Here is a 26,830-nt window from a genome sequence, read left to right as displayed (position 1 = left end):
ATATATTATTGCATGCCAGCTGCAGGGGTGATGTTATAGAGACTTCAGGGATCTTAAAGCCTAATGCTTCTTAGGAATGAGGATCCTGAGGCCCAATCATGCTATTTACACTGATGTCAGCTCTGTTGTGAGGATAGTTACTGTATTAATCCTCATCACAACCCTATGATTACAATCATCCTTGGTTTACAAATGAAGAAATTGAGCACTGAAAAGTTTTTTAAACTTTTTTTTTAATTGATTGCTTTTAGAGAGAGAGGAAGGGAGGTGGGAAGAAGAGAGAGAGAAAAACATTGATTTGTAGTTCTACTTATTTATGCATTCATTGGTTGATTCTTATATGTGCTATGACTGGATGGAGATCGAACTCGAGACCTTGGCATATCTGAACGGCGCTCTAACCAACTGAGCTATCCAGCCAGGGTGAGTGCTGAAAAGTTGAGCCACTTTCCAAAGCTAAGGAGCAAAGTGAAACTTCAAACTCAAGAGATTCTGGCTCCAGAGGCCACACTCTTATGAGCACAAGCTTTGCTGCTCTGGGTAAGAGATCAGATAAGAGAGACTCAGTAAAAGGTCAAGATTGGAATTCATTTCCTGAGCACCTATTGTGTTTCTCTCACACTGTTTTCATCTTCCCCCAACAGCCCTGAGAGGAAGGAATTGCTGGATGAAGGCACTGAGACAGAGAGGTTCCATATCTTGCCCAAGCTCACACAGACAGTAAAGTAGTTGGACCATGTTGATGAAGCAACTTGACTCAGGTAACTAACTAGTTAACCAAGACAAATCATGAGACTAAAATCTAGGTCCCCTATCTCCCAATCTTGGGATCTTTTTTTTTTTTTTTTAGTATGTACATTTACAAAATATATATCTTTTTATTGATTTCAGAGAGGAAGAAGGAGGAGAGATGAAACATCAATGATGAGAGAGAATCATTGATTGGCTGCCTCCTGCATACTCCCTACTAGGGATCGAACCCAAAACCCACGTGCCGTGGCTATGGCACAGAACCATGACCTCCTGGTTCATAGGTCAACGCTCAACCACTGAGCCTCACCAACCGGGCAAGACAGATTTTATTCAGCCACTACTGACTAGGGGAAAAGCAGAGCCCCATTCCCATTCCCAGGGGGGCCTGGGCATTTGAAGCAGGGAGAGGAGCAAGCAGGGGCTCAGTGGTGTCAGGGAAAGGCGGCTGTGTCTGCTAGCTGTCCATTATGGAAGTTAGGAGTCTATCCTCCCACCGAGACTGGGAGATAGAGGCCCCAGGCTTCCTGATGACTGCAGTTCAAGGGAATGGCCCTTGACAGAGATGCTCTGGAGCTGTGGGAGGTACATCTATATCTCAAAGGGACAGGGGAAGAATTTACAGTTATAAGTCCCTTTTAGTAAACACTAAGCAAAGGAGGTCAGGGAACTATGTCAGGTGTCAGCTAGAACAAAAGGTAAATTCTTTTTTAAAAAACATACTTTTATTGATTTCAGAGAGGAAGGGAGAGGGAGAGCGAGTTAGAAACATCAATGATGAGAGAATCATTGATCGGCTGCCTCCTGCACGCCCCCTACTGGGGATTGAGCTCGCAACCTGGGCATGTGCCCTTGACCGGAATCAAACCTGGGACCTTTCAGTCCACAGGCCAACGCTCTATCCACTGAGCCAAACTGGCTAGGGCCAAAAGGTAAATTCTTTTGACAGCCCTGAGCTTTTCCAGGTGGGAACTGGGTCATCCCATAGACTGTGCTGATATTGAAGACCTGGAGATCTGGACAAGGAATTGACTCTTATCGGTGAACTGAGAACCTGAACATACAAAGGTCTAGGAAGGAAAGGAGTACAGAGGGAAGAGCAAGGAGGAGATCTGAGGCAGGACTGGGTTTGTCTTCTGCCAGGGCAGGAGTGAAGGCCAGTGTTGTGGGAAACAGGGAAAGCAGTGAATGAGAGCGGGGCTAGGATAATAGACGTCTGAGGTCTTGGAGACAGACAGGGGCCAAATCACAAATCCCAGCAGGACCTCCCCATACACAAGGTTGTGCAAGTGTTCATTGTGTAGGACACGTTGCGCGGATGCGGTGAGAACAGGGATCTCCAAGTCAACCTCAAGCAGCCGTGCTGTGCATCCTGCTGCAGGGCTCCGGGAGCCGGGAGAAGGGGTGCCTTTTTCTATCAAACATAGCTAGTGGCACTGTGAGCCAGAGGGGCTGCCTCTGCCCAGAAGAGCACCTTTGTTTAAATAGAATGAAGGTGCTAGACGGGCAAGCTGTGGCTTATGTGCCAGGTGCTGAGTTAGTGGTTGCCAGGGTAGCAGATCAGTTGAGATTATTGAAAAACCTGAGCAGCTGTCTTTAAAAAGAGCACCAGGAACAATGCATGTATGTCCTTCTTACAGGGACCAGAGCGGTGATACGGTGGGCGTGTTCAACCCCTTCATGGAGAAACTGCAGCTGAAAACTGAACAAGCTATGATATGGCTGCTACTCACTGGTAGTTCAGTGATTTCATCCAGATGAATGAACCCCTCTTCCTCCTCCTGCATTCCCTTTCCTTGCCCCCTTCAGGCTCTTCCTGGGCCTCTCGCCTGTGACTTTTGTTTCCGTGAACAGAACTCTAAATAACACACACACACACACACACACACACACACACACACTGAGTGGCCAGATTATTATGATCTCTGAATGCATAATAATCTGGCCACTCAGTACATATATATATATATTTGTTGTTGTTGTTGATTTCAGAGAGGAAGGGAAAGGGAGAGAGAAACATCAATGATGAGAGAGAATCATTGATCGCCTGCCTCCTGCACGCCTCCTACTGGGGATCGAGCCTGCAACCCACGCATGTGCCCTGACTGGGAATCAAACCCTGAGCCCATGGTTCATAGATCGAGGCTCAACCACTGAGGCACGGTGGCCGGGCCTGAACTGAACTCTTAATGAGCATTCATAACTCGGAGCAGTGCATGCAAAAATGTCCCCAGTGACCCTTAGCTGGTTTCGCTCAGTGGATAGGGCGTAGGCCTGTGGACTGAAGGGTTCCGGGTTCGATTCTGGTCAAGTTGCAGGCTTGATCCCCAGTGGGGGCATGCATACGGCAGCCAATTGATGATTCTCTCTCATCATTGATGTTTCTCTCTCTCTCCCTTCCTCACTGAAATCAATAAATATATATATACACATACTAGAGGCCCGGTGCATGAAATTCGTGCATGGTGGGGGGGTGTCCCTCAGCCTGGCCTGCACCCTCTCCAATCTGGGACCCCTCAAAGGATGTCCTACTGCCAGTTTACAGGGATCAGGCCTAAACTGGCAGTCAGACATCCCTCTCGAAATCCGGGACTGCTGGCTCCTAACCGCTCACCTGCCTGCCTGCCTGCTTGATTGCCCCTAACCACTCTGCCTGCCGGCATGCTTGCCCCCAACTGCCCCCCCACCACCCACCTGCTCTCCCCCAAATGCCCCCCCGCCAGCCTGTTCACCCCCAACTGCCCCTCCTTCTGGCCTGCTTGCCCCCACCTTCCCTCCCCACTGGCCTGCTCGCCCCAACCTTCGCTCCCCACTGGCTTGCTTGCCCCCACCTTCCCTCCCCACTGGCCTGCTCACCCCCAACTGCCCCCCTGCTGGCCCGCTCCCTCCAAACACCTTCCCTCCCCACTGGCCTGCTCACCCCCAACTGCTCCCTCGCCCCCCGCTGTCCTGATCACTTCCAACTGACCCCCACTGATGGGGTGAGGGGCTGAGGGCTGTTTTCAGGCTGGCCACACCCCCTTCAGGGTGGGGGTCCCCACTGGGGTGCCTGGCCAGCCTGGGTGAGAGGCTGATGGCTGTTTGCAGGCTGGCCAAGCCCCCCAGCAGGGACCCTCACCCCATGGGAGTGTGGCCAGCCTGGGTGAGGAGCTGAGGGCTGTTTTCAGGCTGGCCACGCCCCCCAGCGATCCAGGTTCCCAGCCCCTCCTTTTTTTCTTTTCTTTTTTTTCAGCGCCTCCTTGAGTGGAGGCCAGGGCTGGCTGAAAGCAGGTATCTGGGATTTATTTATCTTCTATAATTGAAACTTTGTAGCCTTGAGCGGAGGCCAGGGCCAGCCAGGGCAGGCAGGAAGCTTGGCTTCCTCCATTGCCGGGGGCAACCCAAGCCTCCTGCTCGCTCCAGCTCTGTGGCCATCGCCATCTTTGTTGGGCTAATTTGCATACTCGCTCCTGATTGGCTGCAGGTGTAGTGGGAGTGATGGTCAATTTGCATGTTTCTCTTTTATTAGTGTAGGTATTTTTTTAAAATATATTTTATTGATTTTTTTACAGAGAGGAAGGGAGAGGGATAGAGAGTTAGAAACATCAATGAGAGAGAAGCATCGATCAGCTGCCTCCTGCACACTCCCCACTGGGGATGTGCCTGCAACCAAGGTACATGCCCTTGACCAGAATCGAACCTGGGACCCTTCAGTCCGCAGGCCGACGCTCTATCCACTGAGCCAAACCGGTTAGGGCTAGTGTAGGTATTTTAAAATGTCCTCAGTGATGTCTCCAAGTTTTTAAAATATGTTTTTATTGATTTCAGAGAAGAAAGGAGAGGGATAGAGAGATAGAAACACCGATGAGAGAGGCGCATTGATTGGCTGCCTCCTACTACTGCCTCCTGCATGCCCCACATTGGGGATGGAGCCTGCAACCTGGGCATGTGCCCTGACCAGGAATTGAACTGTGACCTCCTGGTTCAATCCACTGAGCACACCAGCCAGCCAGACAAGTTTTTTTTTTAATTTATCAAGTTATTGACTTATGCATCTCTATCTTATGAAATGTATTTGAAGCAACTGTCAATTGCAAGATCTATCATTTCCTGCCACTATACCAGCATGGACAATAGAACTAAGCTAGGGCAAGATGATAAGATTTTTTTCATTTTGCTTTAAATTTTTTTAAATTGTAGCTTTATGCTATATATAGTTATGTTATTATCTTCTTTTCAAGTGTGCAGAAAAGTAGAGGATACTGCAAAATACCCCCAGTTTAATAAAATCTTCACATTTTTGTCAGATTTGAGTTTTTAAAAGAAAGCAGAGCCCTGGCTGGATAGCTCAGTTGGTTATAGTGCTGTCCTAATACACCAAGGTTGCAGATTGGATCCCCGGTCAGGGCACATACAAGAATCAATCAATGAATGCATAAATAAGTGGAACAACAAATCAATATTTCTCTCTCTCTCTCTCTCTCTCAAAATCAATAAGTAAAAAATTAATTAAAAAGAAAACAAAGCAGAAACTATACAGTTGAATACCCGTTGGCACCCATCCCCTTTCCTCCCCCAGTTACCACTGTCCTGAACTTGGAGTTTACCATGTCCATACAAGTTTTGTTCTTCAACTTTATATGCATGTATCCATCAATTTCATAGTATTTTGTCAGCATGATATAGTTTCGTTTTGCACAACTGGCCTGGGTTGCAGGCTCACCCCTAGTAGGGGGCGTGCAGGAGCCAATGGATGTTTCTTTCTCATCAATGTTTCTCTCTCTCCCTCCCCCTCTCCTTTCTTCTCTCTTTAAATATCAATAAAAATACATCTTTAAAAATGCAGTTTAAAAAAGAAAGAAAAAAAAGACAACTGCGAGCAACTGGAGAGCAGGCAAGTGGGAGGGAGTGGAGTTGAGGGTAGGAAGGAATGATAGACAAGTGAGGACAAAATAAAAGTGCACAGTCTGAGGAGGGAGCGGTATGGCTTTAAATCTAATAGTGACTCTCAACCGGAACTTCAAAAAACATTGATGCCTGGGACCCACCTCCAGAGATTCTAATGTATTGTCCTGCTGGGCAGCCTGGGCAGCAGGATGTTGAAAAGCTTTCCAGCGGATTTTGGATGCAAACCATTGAGTAAGCAAAGCAATTTGTCAGGCAGTGAATTGGTTGAGGGGGTGGTACTCCAAGGCTGTTTTGTTAACATTAATAAGATCTTAGACCTCAAAGCCTGGCTTGATAATGCAATGTAAATAAGGTACTGAGATCTTAGCCCCAGATTCTATGGACAGAAATGGGCTAAAATGAAAGGTGATAATCTGCTTTCCTCGGTGCTGTTCATACTAGTCATAAACTATGTGTTCACTTATGGGGCTTTTACTTGAAGGGGAGAGCAGCAATTTTCACCAGGGCTACCAGTAACCACCACAGGGTAATAGAATTCAGCAAATATTCTCTAAGTACTTCCTTTATGCAGGGGCTGTGCTGCATAAAGTAAGAGAAAAATGGCAAAATCACAATCCTTGCCCTCAAGCTTACACGGAGGGCAACCCAGACACATTATACAACAATAAACACGTTGTGCTGAGTGCTAGAGATAAGTCCAAAGCGAAGGAAACAGAGGGCAGACAACACCTAGCTCTGCCCCAGGAGTCTCTGCCCAGGGCCTCAGAGTGGGCTTCATAGGAGTGAAAGGATAAGTAGGAGTTGCCTAAGGGCATCCTTGAGGCTGGGGGTTAGGATGAGCAGGCACAAAGGCCAGGTGTAAATGCACCTGCAGAAGGGCAAATAGTTTGGGGCGGTAGTAGCACAGGGAATAAATATGTGGTGGGGGAGAAGCAGGTGATGAGGCTGGGGGCGGGGCTTCCCCCTGCAGTTAGCTCAAGCAATCATCAAAGGGAGGAGTGTGCAGAGGACAGAGAGGTCCTAATGGAGGAGAGGGCATCTAACTTAGGGCTTGGAGGATGAGTAGAAACTTACCAGGCAGGGATGTGGGACGGATGGGGGTGGGGAGAAGAGGGGGAACAGTGTGAGTAAAGGAGTGGAGGCAGGATGAGCCTGACGTGTCAGGTACAATGAAGGAACCAGCAATCTGGTAGAAATGATCAAAACCATCTGGGGCGCTTTTTGAAAATATCACTGCCTGGGCCCCACTTCCCCTCCTCCAGTAAGGATTCTGATTGATATGGTCTGGGAGTGGGCCCCAGGCCTTAGTATTTTATTTTTCAGTATTTTTAATACGTTTTTATTGATTTTTTTTAGAGAGAGGAAGGGAGAGGGATAGAGAGAGAGAAACATCGATGAGAGAGGAACATCATCGATTGGCTGCCTCCTGCGCACACACCCACCCCACTGGGGATGGAGCCAGCAACCTGGACATGTGCCCTGACTGGGAATCGAGCCTGCGACCTCCTGGTTCCTGGGTCCACGCTCAACCACTGAGCCACACCCGCCAGGCTATTTTTCACTATTTTTAAAAAATCTCCCAGATGATCCTAATATACACCTGGGCTTGAGAGCCATAGCTATAGGGGAGCTGGTTAGGACACTCGTGGAAAGGTAGGCTAGAGCCAGATAACAGTGATGATAAATTGGCTAACATATATTGAATTTTAACTATGTGCCAGACATTTTTATTAATCTATTTAATCCTCACCACCCTGTGAGGATAGATACTATTATTCTTATGTGGCAGATGAGTAAACAGTAATTTGACCAAAGCCCTATATCAAAGTAAGTGGCAGGCAGCGTCTGGCTTCCAAGCATATCCTAGAAAGACTTGTATTCCAAGCCAAAGAGCTTGGATTTGCTTCTGTGCCCGTCTTTATTAATTTAGTGTGTATCTGTCCAGAATTTCTTTATGCATATATAAGCAAATATGAATATGTATTCCCCTGTTTCTTACATAAAAGGTAGCATACTCGATACACTGTTCTGTATCTTGCTTTATTTTTAGTTAATCCTCAGTGGAGAAGATTTTTTTCTTTTTTAAAATATTTTTATTGATTTCATAGAGGAAGGAAGAGGGAGAGAGTGATAGAAACATCCATGATGAGAGAGAACCATGGATTGGCTGACTCCTGCAAGTCCCCCACGGGGGATCGAGCCCACAACCTGGGCACATGCCCTCGACCGGAATCGAACCTGGGACCCCTCAGTTCGCAGGCCGACGCTCTATCCACTGAACCAAACCAGCCAGGGCTGGAGAAGATTTTTTCCATTAATTTTTAGAGAGTGGAAGGGAGAGAGGGAGAGGGACGGGGGCGGGGGGGGGAGAGGGAGAGACATCAATATGAGACACATGGATTGGTTGCCTCCCACACGTGCCCCACCCAGGGCTGGGAATCAAACCTGCAATCCAGATTTGTGACCTTGACTGGAAATCAAACCCACCACCATTCGGTGCATGGGCTAACGTTCTAACCACTGAGTGCACCGGCCAGGGCTGTGTCTGGCTTTATTAACAAAACTAGAGGCCCGATGCACAAAATGTGTGCAAGAGTAGGCCTTCCTTCCCCCGGCTGCCAGCACCAGCTTCCCCCTGGCACCTGGGACCCTGGCTTCCCTCACAGCTCCGGCTTTGTCTGGAAGGTCGTCGGGAGGGACATCCAGTCTAATTAGCATATTATGCTTTTATTATTATAGATATCGTGGACATCTTTATAAATCAGTACATAGAACCCAGCTGGTGTGGCTCATGGTTGAGAGTCGACCTATGAACCAGGAGGTCATGGTTCAATTCTGGTCAGGGCACATAATACCAGGGTTGTGGGCTCGATCCCCATTAAGGGGCAAGCAAGAAGCAGCCAATCAATAATTCTCTCTCATCATTGATGTTTCTCTCTCTCCCTCTCCCTCTCTGAAATCAATAAAAATTTATTTTTAAAAAATCAGTACATAGAGAACTTCCTCTTCTGTTATTTAGTTATATACTACTTAATTTCCCAGCATTTCTAGATCTTCCAGTTTTTATACTGTTACTTATGATATCATGTATTTCCACTGTGATCAGAGGATAAATTTCTTCTTTTTTATTTTATGTTTTTTTTAAATATATTTTATTGATTTTTTTATAGAGAGGAAGAGAGAGGGACAGAGAGTTAGAAACATCGATGAGAGAGAAACATCAATCAGCTGCCTCCTGCACACCCCCCACTGGGGATGTGCCTGCAACCAAGGCATATGCCCTTGACCGGAATCGAACCTGGGACCCTTGAGTCCACAGGCCGATGCTCTATCCACTGAGCCAAACCGGTTTCGGCTATTTTATGTTTTTTTTCTGTTTTTATATTTTTATTGATTTCAAAGAGGAAGGGAGAGGGAGAGAGAGATAGAAACATCAATGAGAGAGAACCATTGATGGGCTGCCTCCTGCATGCTCCCTACTGGGGATCAAACCCGCAACCCAGGCATGTGCCCTTGACCGGAATCGAACCTGGGACCTTCCAGTCCGCAGGCCGACGCTCTATCCACTGAGCCAAACCAGTTTCAGCATGTCTAAGTTCTTAAATAAACTGTGAACCAATACATCTTTGTTTTTGGATGTACTCTCCCTTCCAGAGGTACCTGGTACAGTTAATTTTGAAGTACTTTGGGGATTCTACTTTCAATATGTTTTTTACTGGTCTCAGCCTATCAGTAACCAGTGTTGTGTCTGACCGGCCCTTGTGTTTCTTACTGTGATTGGATGACGCCCTTCAGCAATAACCATCAGGAAACTTTGACAAGATACAGGTTTATTACTTACTAGACCCGGAAATTACACAGCGCCAACTGGGACCACAGAGGGAAAGGAGGAGGGGGATAGGGAGAATGGGTCTGGGGTTCTGTTTTTATTGGGGTCAAGGATGGGGGCCTAGGGTTTGGCTGGCTCATTCTTTGTTAGTGAATTTAAAAACATAAGAGTGGGAATATAAAATGCAGTAAGAGAAAACAAACACATAGCCAAAATGGTCAGTTATTGAAATCATTCCAGTCAATCAGAAAAATATTTGCCCTAGCCGGTTTGGCTCAGTGCATAGAGCGTCCGCCTGTGGACTGAAGGGTCCTAGGTTCGATTCTGATCAAGGGCACATGCCTGGGTTGCAGGCTTGGTGCCCAGTAGGGGGCGTGCAGGAGGCAGCCAATCAATGATTCCCTGTCATCATTGATGCTTTCTATCTCTCTCTTCCTCTCCCTTCCTCTTTGAAATCAATAAAAATATATTTTAAAAAAGAAAAATATTTTTATTGAATCTATTGGGATTACATTGGTTAATAAAAATATACACATTTGCCCTAGCCGGTTTGGCTCAGTGGATAGAGCATCAGCCTGTGGACTGAAGGGTCCCAGGTTCGATTCCAGTCAAGGGCACATGCCCAAGTTGCGGGCTTGATCCCATTGTGGGGCGTGCAGGAGGCAGCCCATCAATGATTCTCTCTCATCATTGATGTTTCTCTCTCTCTCTCTCTCTCTCTCTCTCTCTCTCTTCCTCTCTGAAATCAATAAAAACTTATTTAAAAATATACACATTTCAGGTATATCATTCTACAACACATCATCTGTACACTGTATTGTGTGTTCACCACACCAAGTCAGGTCTCCTCCCATCACCATTTATCCCCCCCTTTACCTTCTTTTATTATCCCCCATGGAATTTTAAAACTTCTACATGGTTGGGATTTTATAAAAAGTATTAGTTTCTTGTAGCTGCTATAGTAAATTACCATAAACGTGGTGGCTTAAAACAATGAAAATTTATACTCTCTCTCAAAAAAAAGAGAGAAATCAACCAAGATCTCTAAAACAAAGGAGCCTAAGTAGGGGGAAGCACCTGGCTTTTATCTAGCCTAGTGGCTGGGAATGTGTTTATTGGAAGTGGGTGCCTCTTTGAATTGGATGTCTCAGGCAATCAAAGCTTAAGTCGGCACTTGCATTACAAAAGAGAACAAAAAACAAATGTTAGGGCTTACACGGTGCAATAGTTTGCTTACTTTCATCCTCCCAACTAGTTTTCTATGGTCTGCTTTATCCATTACTACTCATCCACATTTCAGAATTTTCCTCTCCAATTCTTTTTGTCCTTATGGATTGATGTCTTTTTGTAGGCATACTTTAAAGAATTACTTAATTTTTGAGTGGGTAATATGCATATACTTCAAAAATGAAAAGGTGTGCAGTGGAAAACTTCCTGCCATCACTGTCTATCCCCACACATTAACCATTTATTATTCATTTATCATATAATATAGTGTTTTCATATACTCTCTCATTGATAATGATTTTTAAAGATATATTTTTTATTGATTTTAGAAAGAGAGGAAGGGAGAGGGAGAAAGAGATAGAAACATCGAAGAGAGAGTAGGGGTCATGCAGGAGGCAGCCGATCAATGATTCTCTCTCATCATTGATATTTCTCTCTCTCTCTCCCTTCCTCTCTCTGAAGCCAATAAAAACATATTTAATAGATCAATCAATCAATCAATAATAGGAGTTAAGACCTGTCAGCATGCCTTTATTCAGTTGGACAAACTAATAACTGGATTGTTTGGATTTGCATCTTCTATAATGGTGCTGAGAGAGAAAGGTGAAGTGGTGCAGTTTTCCCTTGGTGTCTTCTGGAGGACTTAAAATATGGAACCTAAGGCCATGGATCTAAAACAGGTCAGTAGTTGATAAAGAATAACAGGACTTGATTTAACGTTTGAGTCCTACTAGACACTGAAGGTACAAAAATGTATGGTGTCTGAGGTTCCGACAGAGTTTGAAATTTACTAGAGCCAAACCTAACAGCTGTGTGACTTAGGCTGAGTCTAATTTTCTTATCTTTAAAATTTAGGTAAAGGCACTTACTTGAAGATCATGTGGATTTAGTAGAATGGAAAGCATTTATTAAACAACAAAAGAAAATTGCTGTGGGAGTAGAGCTTTAATATTCTCACCACCACCACAACAAAATGGAGCTTATGTGAGGTGGATGATATGCTAACTAACCTTATTGTGGTAAACATTTCTCAATATCTATGTGTATTTAAAAAATCACCACATTCAAAAATAAAATAAAATAAAATAAAATAAAAAAATAAAAAATCACCACATTCTACACCTTACACTTACGCAATGTCATATATCAATTATATCTCATAAAGCTGAAAAGAATGTCTCAAGGAAAACCTACTTACCCACGCCCCACTGGAGAATTAGATTTTCTTCTTCCATTCCCCTCTCATTCTCCTTTCCTTCTCCTCCCCTTCTTCTTCTTCTTCTTCTTTTTTTTCATTGTGAAATTCACAAAACATAAAATTAACTATTATAAAGTGAGCAATTCAGTGGCAATGAGTATATTTACAATGTTGTGCAACCACCACCTCTGTCTAGTTTCAAAATGTTTTCATCACCCCAAAAGGAAACTCTGTACCCATTAAGCAGTTGTCCACACTCTCCATCCCTCAACCCCTGGCAACCACTGATCTGTGTTCGGTCTCTACGGATGTACCTATTGTGAAATCATACAGTGTGTGAGCTTTTTTTGTCTGGCTTCTTTCACATAGCATAATGTTTTCAAGATTCATCTGCATTGCAGTATGCATTACATACTTCCTACTTTTAAAAAATATATTTTATTGATTTTTTACAGAGAGGAAGGGAGAGGGATAGAGAGTCAGAAACATCAATGAGAGAGAAACATCGATCAGCTGCCTCCTGCACACCTCCTACTGAGGATGTGCCTGCAACCAAGGTACATGCCCTTGACCGGAATCGAACCTGGGACCCTTCAGTCCTCAGGCTGATGCTCTATCCACTGAACCAAACCGGTTAGGGCAACTTCCTACTTTTTAATGACTGAATAATAAATATTCTATTGTATGTATATACCATGTTTTGTTTATCCATTCATCTGGTGATGGACGTATGGGCTATTTCCACCTTTTGGCTGTTGTAAATAGTGATGCGTGTACAGGAATTTGTTGAGTACCATTTTTCAGTTGTTTGGGGGAATCTACCTAGGAATGGAATTGCTAGGCCAGTTGATAATTCTATGTTTACCTTTTTGAGGAACCGCCAAACTTTCCACAGCAGCTGAAATCATTTTACATTTCCATCAGCAGTATAAGGGTTTCAATTTCTCCATATTCTTGCCAACATTTATTATTATTTTTTAAATTTTATTATAGTCATCCTAGTGAGGATGGTATCTCATTGTGGTTTCCATTTGCATTTCTCTAATGATAAATGATGTTGTGTATCTTTTCATGTGCTTCTAAGACATTTGTATGTCTTCTTTGGAGAAATTTCTATTGAAGTCCTTTGCCCATTAAAAAATATATATTTTTTTAGTATCTTCTTTTAAAAAAGCATATTTTTATTGATTTCAGAGAGGAAAGGAGAGGGAGAGAGAAAAAGAGAGTAACATCAGTGACGAGAGAGAATCATTGCTCGGCTGCCTCCTGCACACCCCACACTAGGGATTGAGCCCACAACCCGGGCATGTGCCCTGACCGGGAATCGAACCGTGACCTCCTGGTTCATAGGTAGATGCTCAATCATGGAGCCACACCAGGCGGGCTGTTTTCCATTTTGTTGTTGAATTATGAGTTCTATTTTATTCTGGATACTAGACCCTTATCAGATATAAGATTTTCAATTTCTCCTATTCTGTAAGTTGTCTTTTCACTTTGATGCACAAAAGTTTTACATTTTGATGAAATCCAATTTATCTGCGTTTTTTTTTTCTTTTGCTGAGTGCACTTTTGCTGTCATACTTAGGAATCCACTGTCACTCTTTGCCACACTAACTGTGAGGATAAAGACCCTTCTCAGCAATCAAACTGTCAACATCCCAGACAATGCCGACATCTCTTTGAAGGGACGCACAGTTATTGTGAAGGGCCCCAGAGGCACCCTATGGAGGGGCTTCAATCACATCAACGTGGAACTCTGTCTCCTTGGAAAGAAAAAGAAGAGGCTCCGGGCTGACAAATGGTGGGGATATAGCAAGGAACTGGCCACCGTTTTTACTATCTGCAGTCATGTACCGAACATGACTAAGGGTTTTACACTGAGCTTCCGTTACAAGATGAGGTCTGTGTACGCTCACTTCCCCATAAATGTCGTTATTCAGGAGAATGGTTCTCTGGTTGGAGACAGAAATTTCGTGGGTGAAAAATACATCCGCAGGGTTCGGATGAGGTCAGGCGTTGTTTGTTCAGTATCTCAAGCCCAGAAAGATGGGTTGATTCTTGAAGGAAACGACATTGAACTTGTATCAAATTCAGCTGCTTTGATTCAGTGAGCCACCACAGTTAAAAACAAGGATATCAGAAAAATTTTCGTTGGTATTTACGTTTCTGAAAAAGGCACAGTTCAGCAGGCTGATGAATAAGATCTAAGTTGTCCAGCTATAGAAACTGCAAAATGCCAAATGATTCCTCAGACTTATTTGCAATATTATATTTATTGAATTCATTGGGCTGACACTGGTTAACAGGTTCCAGGTGAACAATTGTACAATCCATCATTTGTACAATGTACTGTGTGTTCACTACTCTAAGTTTCTGTCCATCACCATTTATCTCCCCTATACCCTCTTCCACCTCCCCCTACTCCCTTCCCCTGGCAATCACCACACTGTTTGTCCCTGTCCATAAGTTTTTTCTCTTTACTTTCTTTTTTTGTTTTTGGTGATATTTTAAAGATGCACCCTAGCCGGTTTGGCTCAGTGGATAGAGCATCGGCCTGTGGACTGAAAGGTCCCAGGTTTGATTCCGGTCAGGGCATATGCCTGGGTTGTGGACTCGATCCCCAGTGTGGGGATGGGCAGGAGGCAGCCAATCCATGATTCTCTCTCATCATTGATGTTTTTCTCTCTCTCCCTCCCTCTCCCTTCCTCTCCAAAATCAATAAAAATATATTAAAAAATAAAGATGTAAGAAAAGCCATGTATTGATTTGGAGGGGGGAAAAAAGAATCCATTGTCAAGGTCATGAAGATTTACTGGAGCCTCTTCTTGGGGTGGCCTCAGCTCATGGCTCTTGGTATCTTGGAAAAGCTCCACTTTGAGATGGACATTGTTACCGCTCATCTTCACTTTTTGGCCCCATCTTCATCCCAGCCCCAAGTCCTAATGGAAAGAAGGCCACACCACTGTCCAGGATCCTTCCCTATGTGCCCAATTGCCAAGTGACCAAGTCAACCCATGCCTATGAATTCTCCCCTCCTCCTGGCCAACATTTTGTATTGCCATCAATCATGTTGCTACCCCTGGCTATAGAAGAGCAGCAATGAATTTACTTGGTTGAAGGTGTTTGGTACCTATCACTCAGTATTAGAGTGAAATTAAAATTATCTCCAAATCTTCAAGAATTCAGAACATTGATCTTTCAGCAAATTAGGTTTCATCAGTTGGGTTATAGTTGAGATGATGGTTTGATGAATTGGCCATTTAGTGTACTGGATTTTTTTCAAAAAAAGTGCTATCTTTTGATAATAGAGAAGAAATAAGAACAGAGATGCGGATCTGGTTATTTTTGCCAAAAGAAACACAGGAAGGATAAACCATAGATGAATGCAATTGTTCACCCAGGGAAAGGTTGGACATCTGAGAACTCTTAAAGCAGCTAGAATTCACAGGAAAGGGCAAAGTACTATGGAGGATAGAGCTGCACAGAGAGAGAAAGTGTTCCCTTCAAGTCTTCAAGCAGTAGGGATCAGCACATATATGTAAGAAAACTGCCTGAGGCCAGGGAAAGACCACTAAAAATGATCAGAAGGAACAACACACAGAGACAGGAAAAGTTCATCCTCAACACCTGCCTGAGTGGAAAACTCTATTAACACAGGAGGCACTGAATAAGGATCACAGAAGGGTATTGCTTCAGTACCAAATTAGCTCTAGACTATCAGTCAAATTCACCCTGGAATAAAGGTTATTCAGGCCTGCCTTAAAAAATTGATTAACGGTGTCCCAGAACAAAGCCTCCCACCCCAATTTTTTTTAAAAAAAATTATTGATTTCAGAGAGAGGAAGGGAGAGATAGAAACATCAATGATGAGAGAAAATCATCAATCTCCCACACCCTCTACCGGGGATCGAGCCCATAACCCAGGCAGGTGCCCTGACCAGGAATTGAACCAGCTACCTCCTGGTGCATGGGATGATGCTCAACCAACTGATTCACATGGGCCAAGCACCCCAATTTTTTAAGTACAAAAAAATTCAGCACTCAACGAAGTAAAATTTACAATGTCTGGCATGCAATAAAATATTATCAGGTATGAAAAGAAGCAGGGGACTACGACCCACATGGAGAAAAATAATCCATAGAAAATGACCCAGATAATCAATCCAATAGACAAAGAACTTCAAAACAGCTTTGTAGATCTAACCCTTATGTTCAAGAAGGTGGAGGAAAGCATGAGCATGACTGAAATATGGCACCCAAGGAAGACCCTACTCTGCCCCCACCCACCCTCTGCTCCTGAACTCAGAGCTGAGATCCCGTCCTTGTTCAAGAAATTATGGTCGTGACTCACTGAATGGTGGAACTGGCTGGAAATCTGCTTCCTGGAACCTGCCAGAAATCCACCAGCTAGGGTGCCAAAGAAAGTTGTTTATGGGAAGGTGAGTCATCAGAGGCACTCTGCTACAAAGCTATATGTGAGGGAGGGTGTCAGGGGGAAGTTGCTGGCCACTGCGTGCTGCTGGCTGCCTTGCACAGCAAAAACTGGAAAATGGAGAAGCTGTGAGCGCTTCACTGTCTGATGGGAGATTCCAGGGAGAAGCTGCTGGCCACGGGGTGCTGGTAGTCACCTTGCACTGCAGGAGCCAGGCACTGGAGAACCTGTGGTGCTTCAGGACACTGGTGCTGGAGAAAGCTGTATATGCTGCAGCAACCCGCTGAGTGGGCCCACCAGAAGTAGGAAGCAAAACCATTTTCCTCCTTGCAATGTCTTTCCAGTGCCCTCTACTGGCAAACCTTCAGTACCAGCTGGTAAAGGAAAAAACATTTAAACAGACCAGAGCCATTTTCACAGAACAGGCATAAAGGATGAATTTGAAGCCAAGAGACAAAAATCAATAAGTGGCACAGTCCACCCTTTGATTACTCAGCTTCCATATGCACCCTTCCACACGTATTTCAATTCTCCTACAACAAAAAAATTCTACAAGATATATCTAACAAGACATAGCTATCCTTCTCACAAGAGAGGAAGTTTTACTCTTTCCCCCAAATTATATCTCAAGAGTCATTATATTCATTGCTGTTTATATTAATTACTAGAGGCCCGGTGCACGAAATTCGTGCATGGAAGGGGGTTGTCCCTCAGCCCAACCTGTACCCTCTCCAATCTGGGACCCCTCAAGGGATGTCCGACTGCCCATTGGGATTGGGCCTAAACGGGCAGTCGGACATCCCTCTCACAATCCAGGACTGCTGGCTCCCAACTGCTTGCCTGCCTGCCTTCCTGATTGCCCCTAACCGCTTCTGCCTGCCAGCCTGATCACCCCCTAACCACTCCCCTGCCAGCCTGTTTGCCCCCAACTTCCCTCCTCTGCCGGCCTGGTCACCCCTAACTGCCCTCTCCTGCAGGGTTGATCACTTCCAACTGCCCTCCCTTGCAGGCTTGGTCCCTCTCAACTGCCCTCCCTTGCAGGCCGGGTACCTCCCAACTGCCCTCTTCTGCTGGCCATCTTGTGGTGGCCATCTTGTGTCCACATGGGGGCAGGATCTTTGACCACATGGGGGCAGCTATATTCTGTGTTGCAGTGATGATCAATCTGCATATTACTCTTTTATTAGATAGGATAGAGGCCTGGTACAGGGGTGGGGGCCAGCTGGTTTGCCCTGAAGGGCGTCCCGGATCAGGTGGGGGTTCCCTTGGGGTGTGGGGCAGCCTGAGCAAGGGGCCTGTGATGGTTTGCAGGCCGGCCACGCCCCCTGGCAACCCAAGCGGAGGCCCTGGTATCTGGAATTTATTTTCCTTCTACAATTGAAACTTTGTAGCCTGGAGCGGAGCCAAGCCTGGGGCTCCCTCCGAGGCCGGTAGCCATTTATGTTGGGGTTATAATTGAAACTTTGTTGCCTTAAGCGGGTGGGCCCGGCCAGGGTGTGCGGAAAGCTGTGCTTCCCCTGTTGCCAGCGGCAACCCTGGCCTGCTCTCTCAAGCTCCATTCTGCCGCCATTTGTTTGAATTTGTTTACCTTCTATAATTGAAACTTTGTAGCTTGAGTGGAGCTTAGGCCTGGCAAGGGCAGGCGGAAAGCTTGGCTTCCTCTGTTACCTAGGAAACCTTGCTCTCTGTGGCTGTAGCCATCTTGGTTTGGGTTAATTTGCATACTCGCTATGATTGGATGGTGGGTGTGGCTTGTGGGTGTGTCGGAGGTATGGTCAATTTGCATATTTGTCTATTATTAGATAGGATTCCTCAAATTTAGTCACAGTCCCACTAATCTAGCATCTAAAGATGAAATTATAAAATCAATTTCCAACAAGTATTCATATATAAAATTAAAATGGGAAAGAGACAGAAAGAGAAAATGACTAGCATATACAAATAAATACAGAAATATAACAAGTAAGAAGAAAATAAGCAAAGCTACAATAGTACTCATTTCTATAATTGATCACAAGGGTATAGTTGCCATCACTGGCTTCCTTCTTCCACTATCCATTCTGTATTTTCCCTGCCTTCCTTCAGAACCTCAGATGCTCTCTTTACCTGAGGGAGTCACCCAAACCTTAATTCCCGAAGAGTTTGAGTCCTCAATCATCCTGCCTGTTTTCAGTTGCTATAGTTCTCCATTAACTTTTACTGTTGGGCATGGAAGTACTAAGAGGCATCTCAGATACTCCGCTGGGTTGCAGACATAATCCTCCTTGCCTCCACAGTGTAGTAGCAACTGATTTCCCCTTAGTAATGAAGATCAATCACTCTAGCTAGTAAATTAACTCCTCTCTCTCTCTCTCTCTCTCTCTCTCTCTCTCTCTCTCTCTCTCTCTCTCTCCCTGTATTTTCTCTGGAAGGAGCCCAAAATCCAAAATTTCTCACTTTCCAATTCAATGGAACCATTGTTGTGCTCCCTGGTTGAGGCCTCACCCACTGGCAAAGAGGACTTATTAGAATTTAAGGCACAGTGTCCCTAGCTTCATTATCTCCCCCCCGACACAAACACACACACACTCCAACTTTCAGGATCCTATTCTTTCCCCATAAATGCAAGGCTGGAAGCTTAACTTGCCTTGTAATAAGCCAGTAGTGCTGAGATTTTGGGTTTGATTTTCAGTAATCTCAGCCCTTCAGCTACAGGAGATAAGGCTCTCCTTCAGGGTACACCTAGAAGATTTTGAGTCATTTTTGGTGCTTGAGCTGGGGATGCCAATCCCTGAGCTCATCTTTTGTTGTACCACTTTGTCCAGAGACATTAGGAGCAACCAGCCAATCTCATTATACTCCTGTTTTCAAAAAATATTTGAAAGTATTGTACACACAGTCACCCAGCTCCTTGCTTCTTATAAGTAGATTATGTATCCAATATATATTTTGAGTGTCTCCATATTCTATATCATTAGCATCTTTAAATTTAATCAGATTAGAGATCCAGTTCCAGAAACTTCAGAACCAGTTCAGAAAATTCATTATTTTTAAAAAACTTTAATATATGTTGATTTGAGAGAAAAAGGGAGAGATACAGAGAGACAGAAACATAAACGATGAGAGAGAATCATGGATTGGCTGCCTCCTGCATGCCCCACACTGGGGATTGAGCCTACAACCTGGGCATGTGCCCTGAATGGGAACCAAACCAGTGACCTCCTGGTTCATAGGTCGATGCTGAGCCACATTGGCCAGGCAGAAAAATCATTCTTAACATTCTATTTATCCACTGCCAGTACCAAAATCTATATTAGAGTTTTCCAGAGAAACAGAACCTAAAGGGCATATTTATATATTAAGAGATTTATTACAAGGAACTGGTTCACGTAATTTGGAGGGTGAGAAGTCCTAAGATCTGCAGTCAGTATGCTGGATACTCAGGAGACCTGATGGTGTAACTCCAATCCAAGTCTGAGTCCAAGTACAAAGGCTGGAGAAGACTGATGTCCCAGATCAAGGACAGTCAGGCAGAGAGAGAGTGAAGTTTCTGTTGCTTAGTCTTTTTTGTTTTATTCAAGCCTTCAATGGATTGGATTAGTCCCTCACTTTGGGAGACACTTACTTTCCTCAGTCTACCAATTCAAATGTTAATCTCATCCAGAAACACTTGCACAGGCACGCTCTAAATAGTGTTGAACCAAATATCTGGGCTCTCCATGGCTGAGTCAAGTTGACAAAAACAAAAATTAACCATCATGCCCGGCCAGCATGGCTCAGTGGTTGAGCACTGACCTATGAACCAGGAGGTCGCAGTTCGATTCCTGGTCAGGGCACATGGCCAGGTTGCAGGCTCTATCCCCAGTGTGGGGTGTGCAGGAGGCACCCGATCGATGATTCTCTGGCATCATTGATGTTTCTATCTCTCTCTCCCTTTCCCTTCCTTTCTGGAACCAATAAAAAATCCCATATAATAAAAGGCTAATATGCAAATTGATCGAATGGCAGGTCACTATGACACACACTGATCACCAGGGGGCAGATGCTCAATGCAGGAGCTGCTCCCTGCTGGTCAGTGTGCTCCCACAGGGGGGTGCCACTGAGCCAGAAGTCCTGAGCAGGCTCATGGCAGTGGTGGGAGCCTCTCCCGCCTCCATGGTAGCACTAAGGATGTCCAACTGCCATCAGTTAGATGTCCCCTGAGGGCTCCCGGACTGCAAGAGAGTGCAAGCCAGGCTGAGGGACACCCCCTCCCCAAGTGCATAAATTTTGTGCACCAGGCCTCTAAAATATATATATATATATATATATATATATATATATATATATATATATATACTTTTTTTTTTTAATTAACCATCACAGGCACTTAGATTCAAAAAAGCAGAGCTCAACGTTGTCAAGATGGGGAACAAACATTCCACGAGTGGATTATTAGGTGTAATAGTAAGAAAAGCCACTCCTACTTCTACCCCTTAATTTCAGGACCCATTTATACTGGCTATGGGGGAGACAGAACCATATATTGGTCTCTGATTCAAAGTGTATACTACATCCTATAAAACAAAACCCCATTCTTTCAGGGTGCTGTTTCACAACTAGCATCATAACAGAGTCTAAAAAACCATTCCACCTTTCAATTAGGCCAGCTGCTCCCAGATGATGTGGCCTGTGGTAAGACCAGTTAATCCCATAGGCATGGACCTATCACTACACTTGCTTTGCTGTGAAATCAGTTTCTGGATCAGATGCAATGCTGTGTAGAAGAGTCCACAGATGGTGGTGCTGGCACAAACATTACAGGCAGGGAAGGGAAAACCATATCCAGAAAATGTGTCTGTTCCTGTGAAGATGAATCTCTGTTCCCCTCCATGATGAAAGAGGTCGATATAAGCAACCTGTCACTTGTGGCTGACTGGCTGGCCCCCAGAGCAAATGGTGCCATGTTGAGGTCTCAATTTTGGTCTCTGCTGATGGCAGAAAGGGTAGTCTGCATTAGCATGAACCATGCCATCCTCAGTAAGGGGAAGTTCAAGTTGTTGAACCCAGGCACTATATGCCTTCCGGTAGGCATTCACATGGGGCACAAATATCTTCACTGTCTGTGTCCATTCAGAGGTCCATCCACTTCTCTCTTCCCCAGACTTCCTTGTCACTAATATTCCAGTCCTGTTACTTCCAAGTCCCTGACTATATATATATATATATATATATATATATATATCCACATTTCTGTCCATCTCTCAGTCTAGATACAGTGGACAACGAAATATGCTGTTCCATGTTATGCTCACTGGATGGGATTTTCCTTCACCATTATCACTCAGGGTCACCCCTGAGTAGAGCTGTAATGTGCATCTGTCCACTTTGGGATGGTACCAGCATATCATTCAGACCCATATATAAGACAAGCTTGACTCTTTTCTTCCTTGGTCAACTTCTTGTAAGGAATACCCCAGTACACCATAGACTCGGATTGAAGGAGAGGAGGCAATAGAATAGGAGTTGGTGTCAAAAGAGTCTGAGTCACCTGCTCATCCAACTTGCTGTATATTCTGGAATTGCCTAACTTGGTCTCTTCTATACCACTTTTATTTGATAATAGATTGCTGCAATGCATGTCTAATTTTATGGCTATGTGGGTCAGACATGACACCCATTCATGATGGGAATTAAGGCTGTATGGTTATTATGTATCTCACTAGAGGCCCGGTGCATGAAATTCATGCACTGGGGGGGGGGGTGTCCCTCAGCCCGGACTATGCCCTTTTACAGCCTGGGACCCCTCACTCCTTACTGCCTGCCTGCTCACTGCTCCTTACCGCTCGGCTGGCTGCTCTTTAGCATTGCCACGGAGGCAGGAGAGGCTCCCACCACTGTCGCTGTGCTTGCCAGCTGTGAGCCTGGCTTCTGGCTGAGCGGCACTCCCCCTGTGGGAGCGCACTAACCTCCAGGGGCAGTTCCTGATGGTCAGTGTGCATCATAGTGACTGGTTGTTCTGCCATTTGATCGATTTGCATGTTAGGGTGTTTTTTTTCTAATTAAAAAATATATTTTATTGATTTTTTACAGAGAGGAAGAGAGAGGGATAGAGAGTTAGAAACATCGATCAACTGCCTCTTGCACACCTCCTACTGAGGATGTGCCCGCAACCAAGGTACATGCCCTTGACCGGAATCGAACCTGGGACCCTTGCGTCTGCAGGCCGACGCTCTATCCACTGAGCCAAACCAGTTTCGGCACATGTTAGGGTTTTATTATGTATCTCATGGTTAGATGTTTGGTCTCTGCTAAGGCCCAGTATTAAGCCAGAAGCTGTTTCTCAAAAGAAAAACAGTATTGGTGTTTGCCAGAGGCAGGAGGTGTGGGTGGATGACAGGGGTGAAGGTACAAACTTTCAGTTATAAAATAAAGAAGTTATGGGGATGTAATGTACAGCACGGTGACTGTAGTTAACCATACTGTATTGTATGAAAGTTGTTAAGAGAGTAAGTCTTAAAACGTTTTTGTCACAAGAAAAAAAATTTGGTAACTATGTATGGTGATGAACTATACTTATTGTGGTGATCATTTGGAAGCATGTACAAGTATGGAATCATTATGTTGTACATATGTTGTTGTTTTTTAATATATATTTTTTATTGATTTCAGAGAGGAAGAGATAGGGAGAGAGACACAGAAACATCAATGATGAGAATCACTGATCGGCTGCCTCCTGCAAGGGATCAAGCCCACAACCTGGGCATGTGCCCTGACCGGAATCAAACCCAGAACCTTTCAGTCCGCAGGCCAATGATCTATCCACCAAGCCAAACCAGCTAGGGATTGTACATGTGTTTTGTTCTGTTCTCAGCCTAGCAACAACCAATGTTGTGGCTGGATTGGCCTTTGTGGTTCTTATTAAGATTGCAAGATGACCTTCAACAATAACCATCAGGGATCCAGGTTCATTACTTACTAGACCTGGAAATGACACAGCATGTCTGGGGTCACACAGAGATGTCTAAGAGAGAGAGAGGTGAGGAGGGAAGGAGGAATGGGGAAGGAGAGAGAGAGAGAGAGAGAGAGAGAGAGAGAGAGAGAGAGAGAAAGAAAGAATGAGAATGGTTTTAGGGTTCTCCTTATATTGGGGGCCAGGGTTTTACGGGCTCACTCTTTTATTTTGTTGTTAATCCTCACCCCAGGATATTTTTCCATTTATTTTGAGAGAGAGTGGAAGGGAGGGGGAGAGACACACAGAGAGAAAAAACGATGTGAGAGAGACACATCAATTGGTTGCCTCCCACCCGCATGCACCCAAGGTCCGTGCCCTTGACCAGGAATCAAACCAGGGACTCTTCAGTTTATGGAGCTGATGCTCTATTCACTGAGCCAAACCAGCCAGGGCATGAGCTCATTCTTTTATTGGTGAATTTAAAACAAACAAACAAAAAACCCAAAAAAAACAGTAAGAGAAAACAAGCAAGTAGCCTAAATGTTCAGTTATTGAAATCAACCAGGATCTCGAAAACAGAGGAGCCTGTGGGGAGGGGGAAGGCACCTGGCTCTTTAAGTCCTGAGGCTGGCACTGTGTTTATTTGAGACAGCTGCCTTTGAAATGAATGCACCTTTGAAATGGATGCCTCAGCAGTCAAAGCTTAAGTCAAGCACTTGCATTACAAAGGAGAAAAAAACCCAACTGTCAGGGCCCACACTACAATCTGCTACTAATATAATATTGTATGTCAGTTATACCTCAAAACATTTTTTAAAAAATGAGAGTAGTTATCTGCAAAAGAGCATACAGAATTGCTCTAAAATCCCAGAGGCTGACACTGTGATTGCCTCATTTGCGCTTGCCAGAATCTTCTCACAGCATTCTTATATGCCACAGATACTTGGTGTATCGTTGGATCGGCTGGGATATAAAGTCCAAGTTCAAGAGCAGTTTGTACTGCAGGCTGACCTGCAAAGCATGTGGGCAACTAAATGGAAACCTTTTGGGCAACTCTGTAGATGGGTTCAGAGTAGCACACTTGAATGTTGCTTCCAAAATCCAAAGAAGCCTACCAAGGTGTCTTAGTCTGTTTGGGCTGCTATAACAAAATACCACAGCCCGGCCGGCACATCCCAGTGATTGAGCATTGACCTATGAACCAGGAGGTCACGGTTCAATTCCGGGTTGCAGGCTGCTCAATCCCCAATAGTGGACATGCAGGAGGCAGCTGATCAATGATTCTCTCTCATCATTGATGTTTCTCTCTCTCATTTCTGAAATCAATTTCATATATATATATATATATATATATATATATATATATATATATATATATACCGTATTTTCCTGCGTATAAGACGACTTTTTAACCCAGGAAAATCTTCTATATGCCCAGTTGTCTTATACGCCGGAAAATACGGTATACCAAAAACTGGGCTGCTTATAAACAACAAACATTTATTTCTCACAGTTCTGGAAGCTGGAAGTCCAAGATCACACCGCTGGCAGATTTAGCATCTAGTGAGGGCCCACTTCCTAATATGTTTCATCATATGTGGAAGGAGTTAGGGAGGTCTGTGGGTCTTTTTCATAAAAGCACCAATCCCATTCATGAGAGCTCATGACCAAAGCACATTCTAAACCACCTTCTTATACCTTTACATTGGGTGGGGCACACTCAGTCTAGCTTTCCGTCCCTGCCCCACCCCATTCATGTCCTTCCAAAATACAAAATATATTCATTCCATCCCAACAGCCCCAAGTCAACTCAAGTCTAAAGTTCAAAATCTCATCTAAATCAGGTATGGGTGAGACTCAGGTACCATTCATCCTGAGGCAAATTGTTCTTTAGCTGTGAACCTGTGAAACCCAGAAAGTTATATGCTTTCAAGGTACAGTGTTGGGAAGGCATAGGGTAGGCATTCCAATTCCAAACAGAAGAAATAGGAGAGAAGGAAGGAGTGACAGGTCCTGAGCAAGTCCAAAACCCAAGGGGCAAATTCCATTAGAATTTAAGGCTTCAGAATAATCCTCTTTGCTGGGTGCTCTGCCCATCAGACCCATTGGGGCAGAGGTCCTGCCTTTTGGACACTAGGACAATGCCCACTGGGGTGATGGGCCTGCCTGCAGCTTTGCTGGACAAAGGTTGAGCCCCAAGACTTTAAGTGGCTCTCTGGTTGAGGTTCTGAGCCTGCTGGCAGGCCTTTCCTTTGAAATGTAAGTGGAGGCACTACCCCCTCGGCTCTGGCTCTGCAGGGCCCTGGGGAACTGCACCAGGGGGAGCTGAGGAGCAGGATGCTGGAGTGTGGGAGTGAAACCCACCATGTGAGGTGTGCCTGCAGCCCCTCCTTTGAAACCGCTCTGACCCAGAGCTCTTGCACTTGGCCTGTGATTAGAGAGGCAGCCCTGATGATCTCTGAATTGCGTTCAGGGTCCTTCCCCTAACTCAATGGTCAGCAAACTGTGGCTCTGTTATCTAATGAGTTTGCCGACCACTGCCCTTATGGCATTACCCTTACCCAGAAGTTTTGACTTCAGGTTAAAGACATTAGTACATTATTAAAATGTTTTTAAGTGTTTTTCCCTAAGGCAGTGGTCGGCAAACTCATTAGTCAACAGAGCGGCAAACCGAGGCTCACGAGCCGCATTTGGCTCTCGAGCCGCAGTTTGCCGACCACTGCTCTAACTCATACCTGGCCTACAAAGAAGAGCAACCACAGAGGATGCAGGTACTCTTCACTAAAGGATTTATCAGCTGAAACCGGTTTGGCTCAGTGGATGGAGCATCAGTCTGCGGACTGAGGGGGTCCAAGGTTCAATTCCGGTCAGGGGCATGTACCTTGGTTGCGGGCACATCCCCAGTAGGGGATGTGCAGGAGGCAGCTGAGCGATGTTTCTCTCTCATCGATGTTCCTAACTCTCTGTCCCTCTCCCTTCCTGTCTGTAAAAAATCAATAAAATATATATATATATATTTTAAAATATATTTTATTGATTTTTTACAGAGAGGAAGAGAGAGGGATAGAGAGTTAGAAACATCGATGAGAGAGAAACATCGACCAGCCGCCTCTACCGCCTCTTGCACACCCCCTACTGGGGATGTGCCCGCAACCAAGGTACATGCCCTTGACCGGAATCGAACCTGGGACCCTTGAGTCCGCAGGCCGACGCTCTATCCACTGAGCCAAACCGGTTTCGGCACAATAAAAATATATATTTTTAAAAATAAGGATTTATCAGTGTTTTGGTGAAGGGAGTATATATATATACACACACACACACACATATATACTGAGTGGCCAGATTATTATTATCTCTGAACGCATAATAACCTGGCCACTCAGTGTGTGTGTGTATGAGGCCCGATGCATGAATTCGTGCATGGGTGGGGTCCGGCCAGCCTGGCCAGGGGGAGGGGACATGGGCGGTTGGCCGGCCTGCCTGCTGGTTGAACTCCTGGTTGAGGGGACAATTTGCATATTAGCCTTTTATTATATAGGATATACACTGAGTGGCCAGATTATTATGCATTCAGAGATTATAATAATCTGG

The 26,830-nt window shown here is 44.8% G+C and overlaps 1 protein-coding gene across 2 annotated transcripts; it reads left to right on the top strand.

Annotated features, from left to right (window-relative positions):
* The first annotated feature begins 2,434 nt into the window (after nt 1–2,434).
* LOC103301361 (60S ribosomal protein L9-like) lies at nt 2,435–14,066 on the top strand. 2 transcript variants are annotated; one of them, XR_008555563.1, is made up of 2 exons: nt 2,435–2,485; nt 3,983–4,025. XR_008555563.1 is itself a non-coding variant. In XM_054713867.1 (2 exons), exons 1-2 carry the CDS (start codon nt 2,469–2,471, stop codon nt 14,000–14,002), a joined length of 543 nt encoding a protein of 180 aa, XP_054569842.1. In that variant the 5' UTR covers nt 2,440–2,468; the 3' UTR covers nt 14,003–14,066. The 2 variants fall into 2 exon arrangements, 1 of the variants encoding a protein (XP_054569842.1); XM_054713867.1 differs by lacking the exon at nt 3,983–4,025 and adding an exon at nt 13,477–14,066 and having other exon boundaries at nt 2,440–2,485.
* Nucleotides 14,067–26,830: the final 12,764 nt, after the last annotated feature.

This window comes from Eptesicus fuscus, chromosome 1 (genome assembly GCF_027574615.1).
Source record: "Eptesicus fuscus isolate TK198812 chromosome 1, DD_ASM_mEF_20220401, whole genome shotgun sequence".
In the NCBI taxonomy this organism is placed as follows: Eukaryota; Metazoa; Chordata; class Mammalia; order Chiroptera; family Vespertilionidae; genus Eptesicus; species Eptesicus fuscus.
The sequence above is the reverse complement of the archived record's forward strand: the minus strand, read 5'-3'. Positions and strand labels throughout refer to the sequence as shown.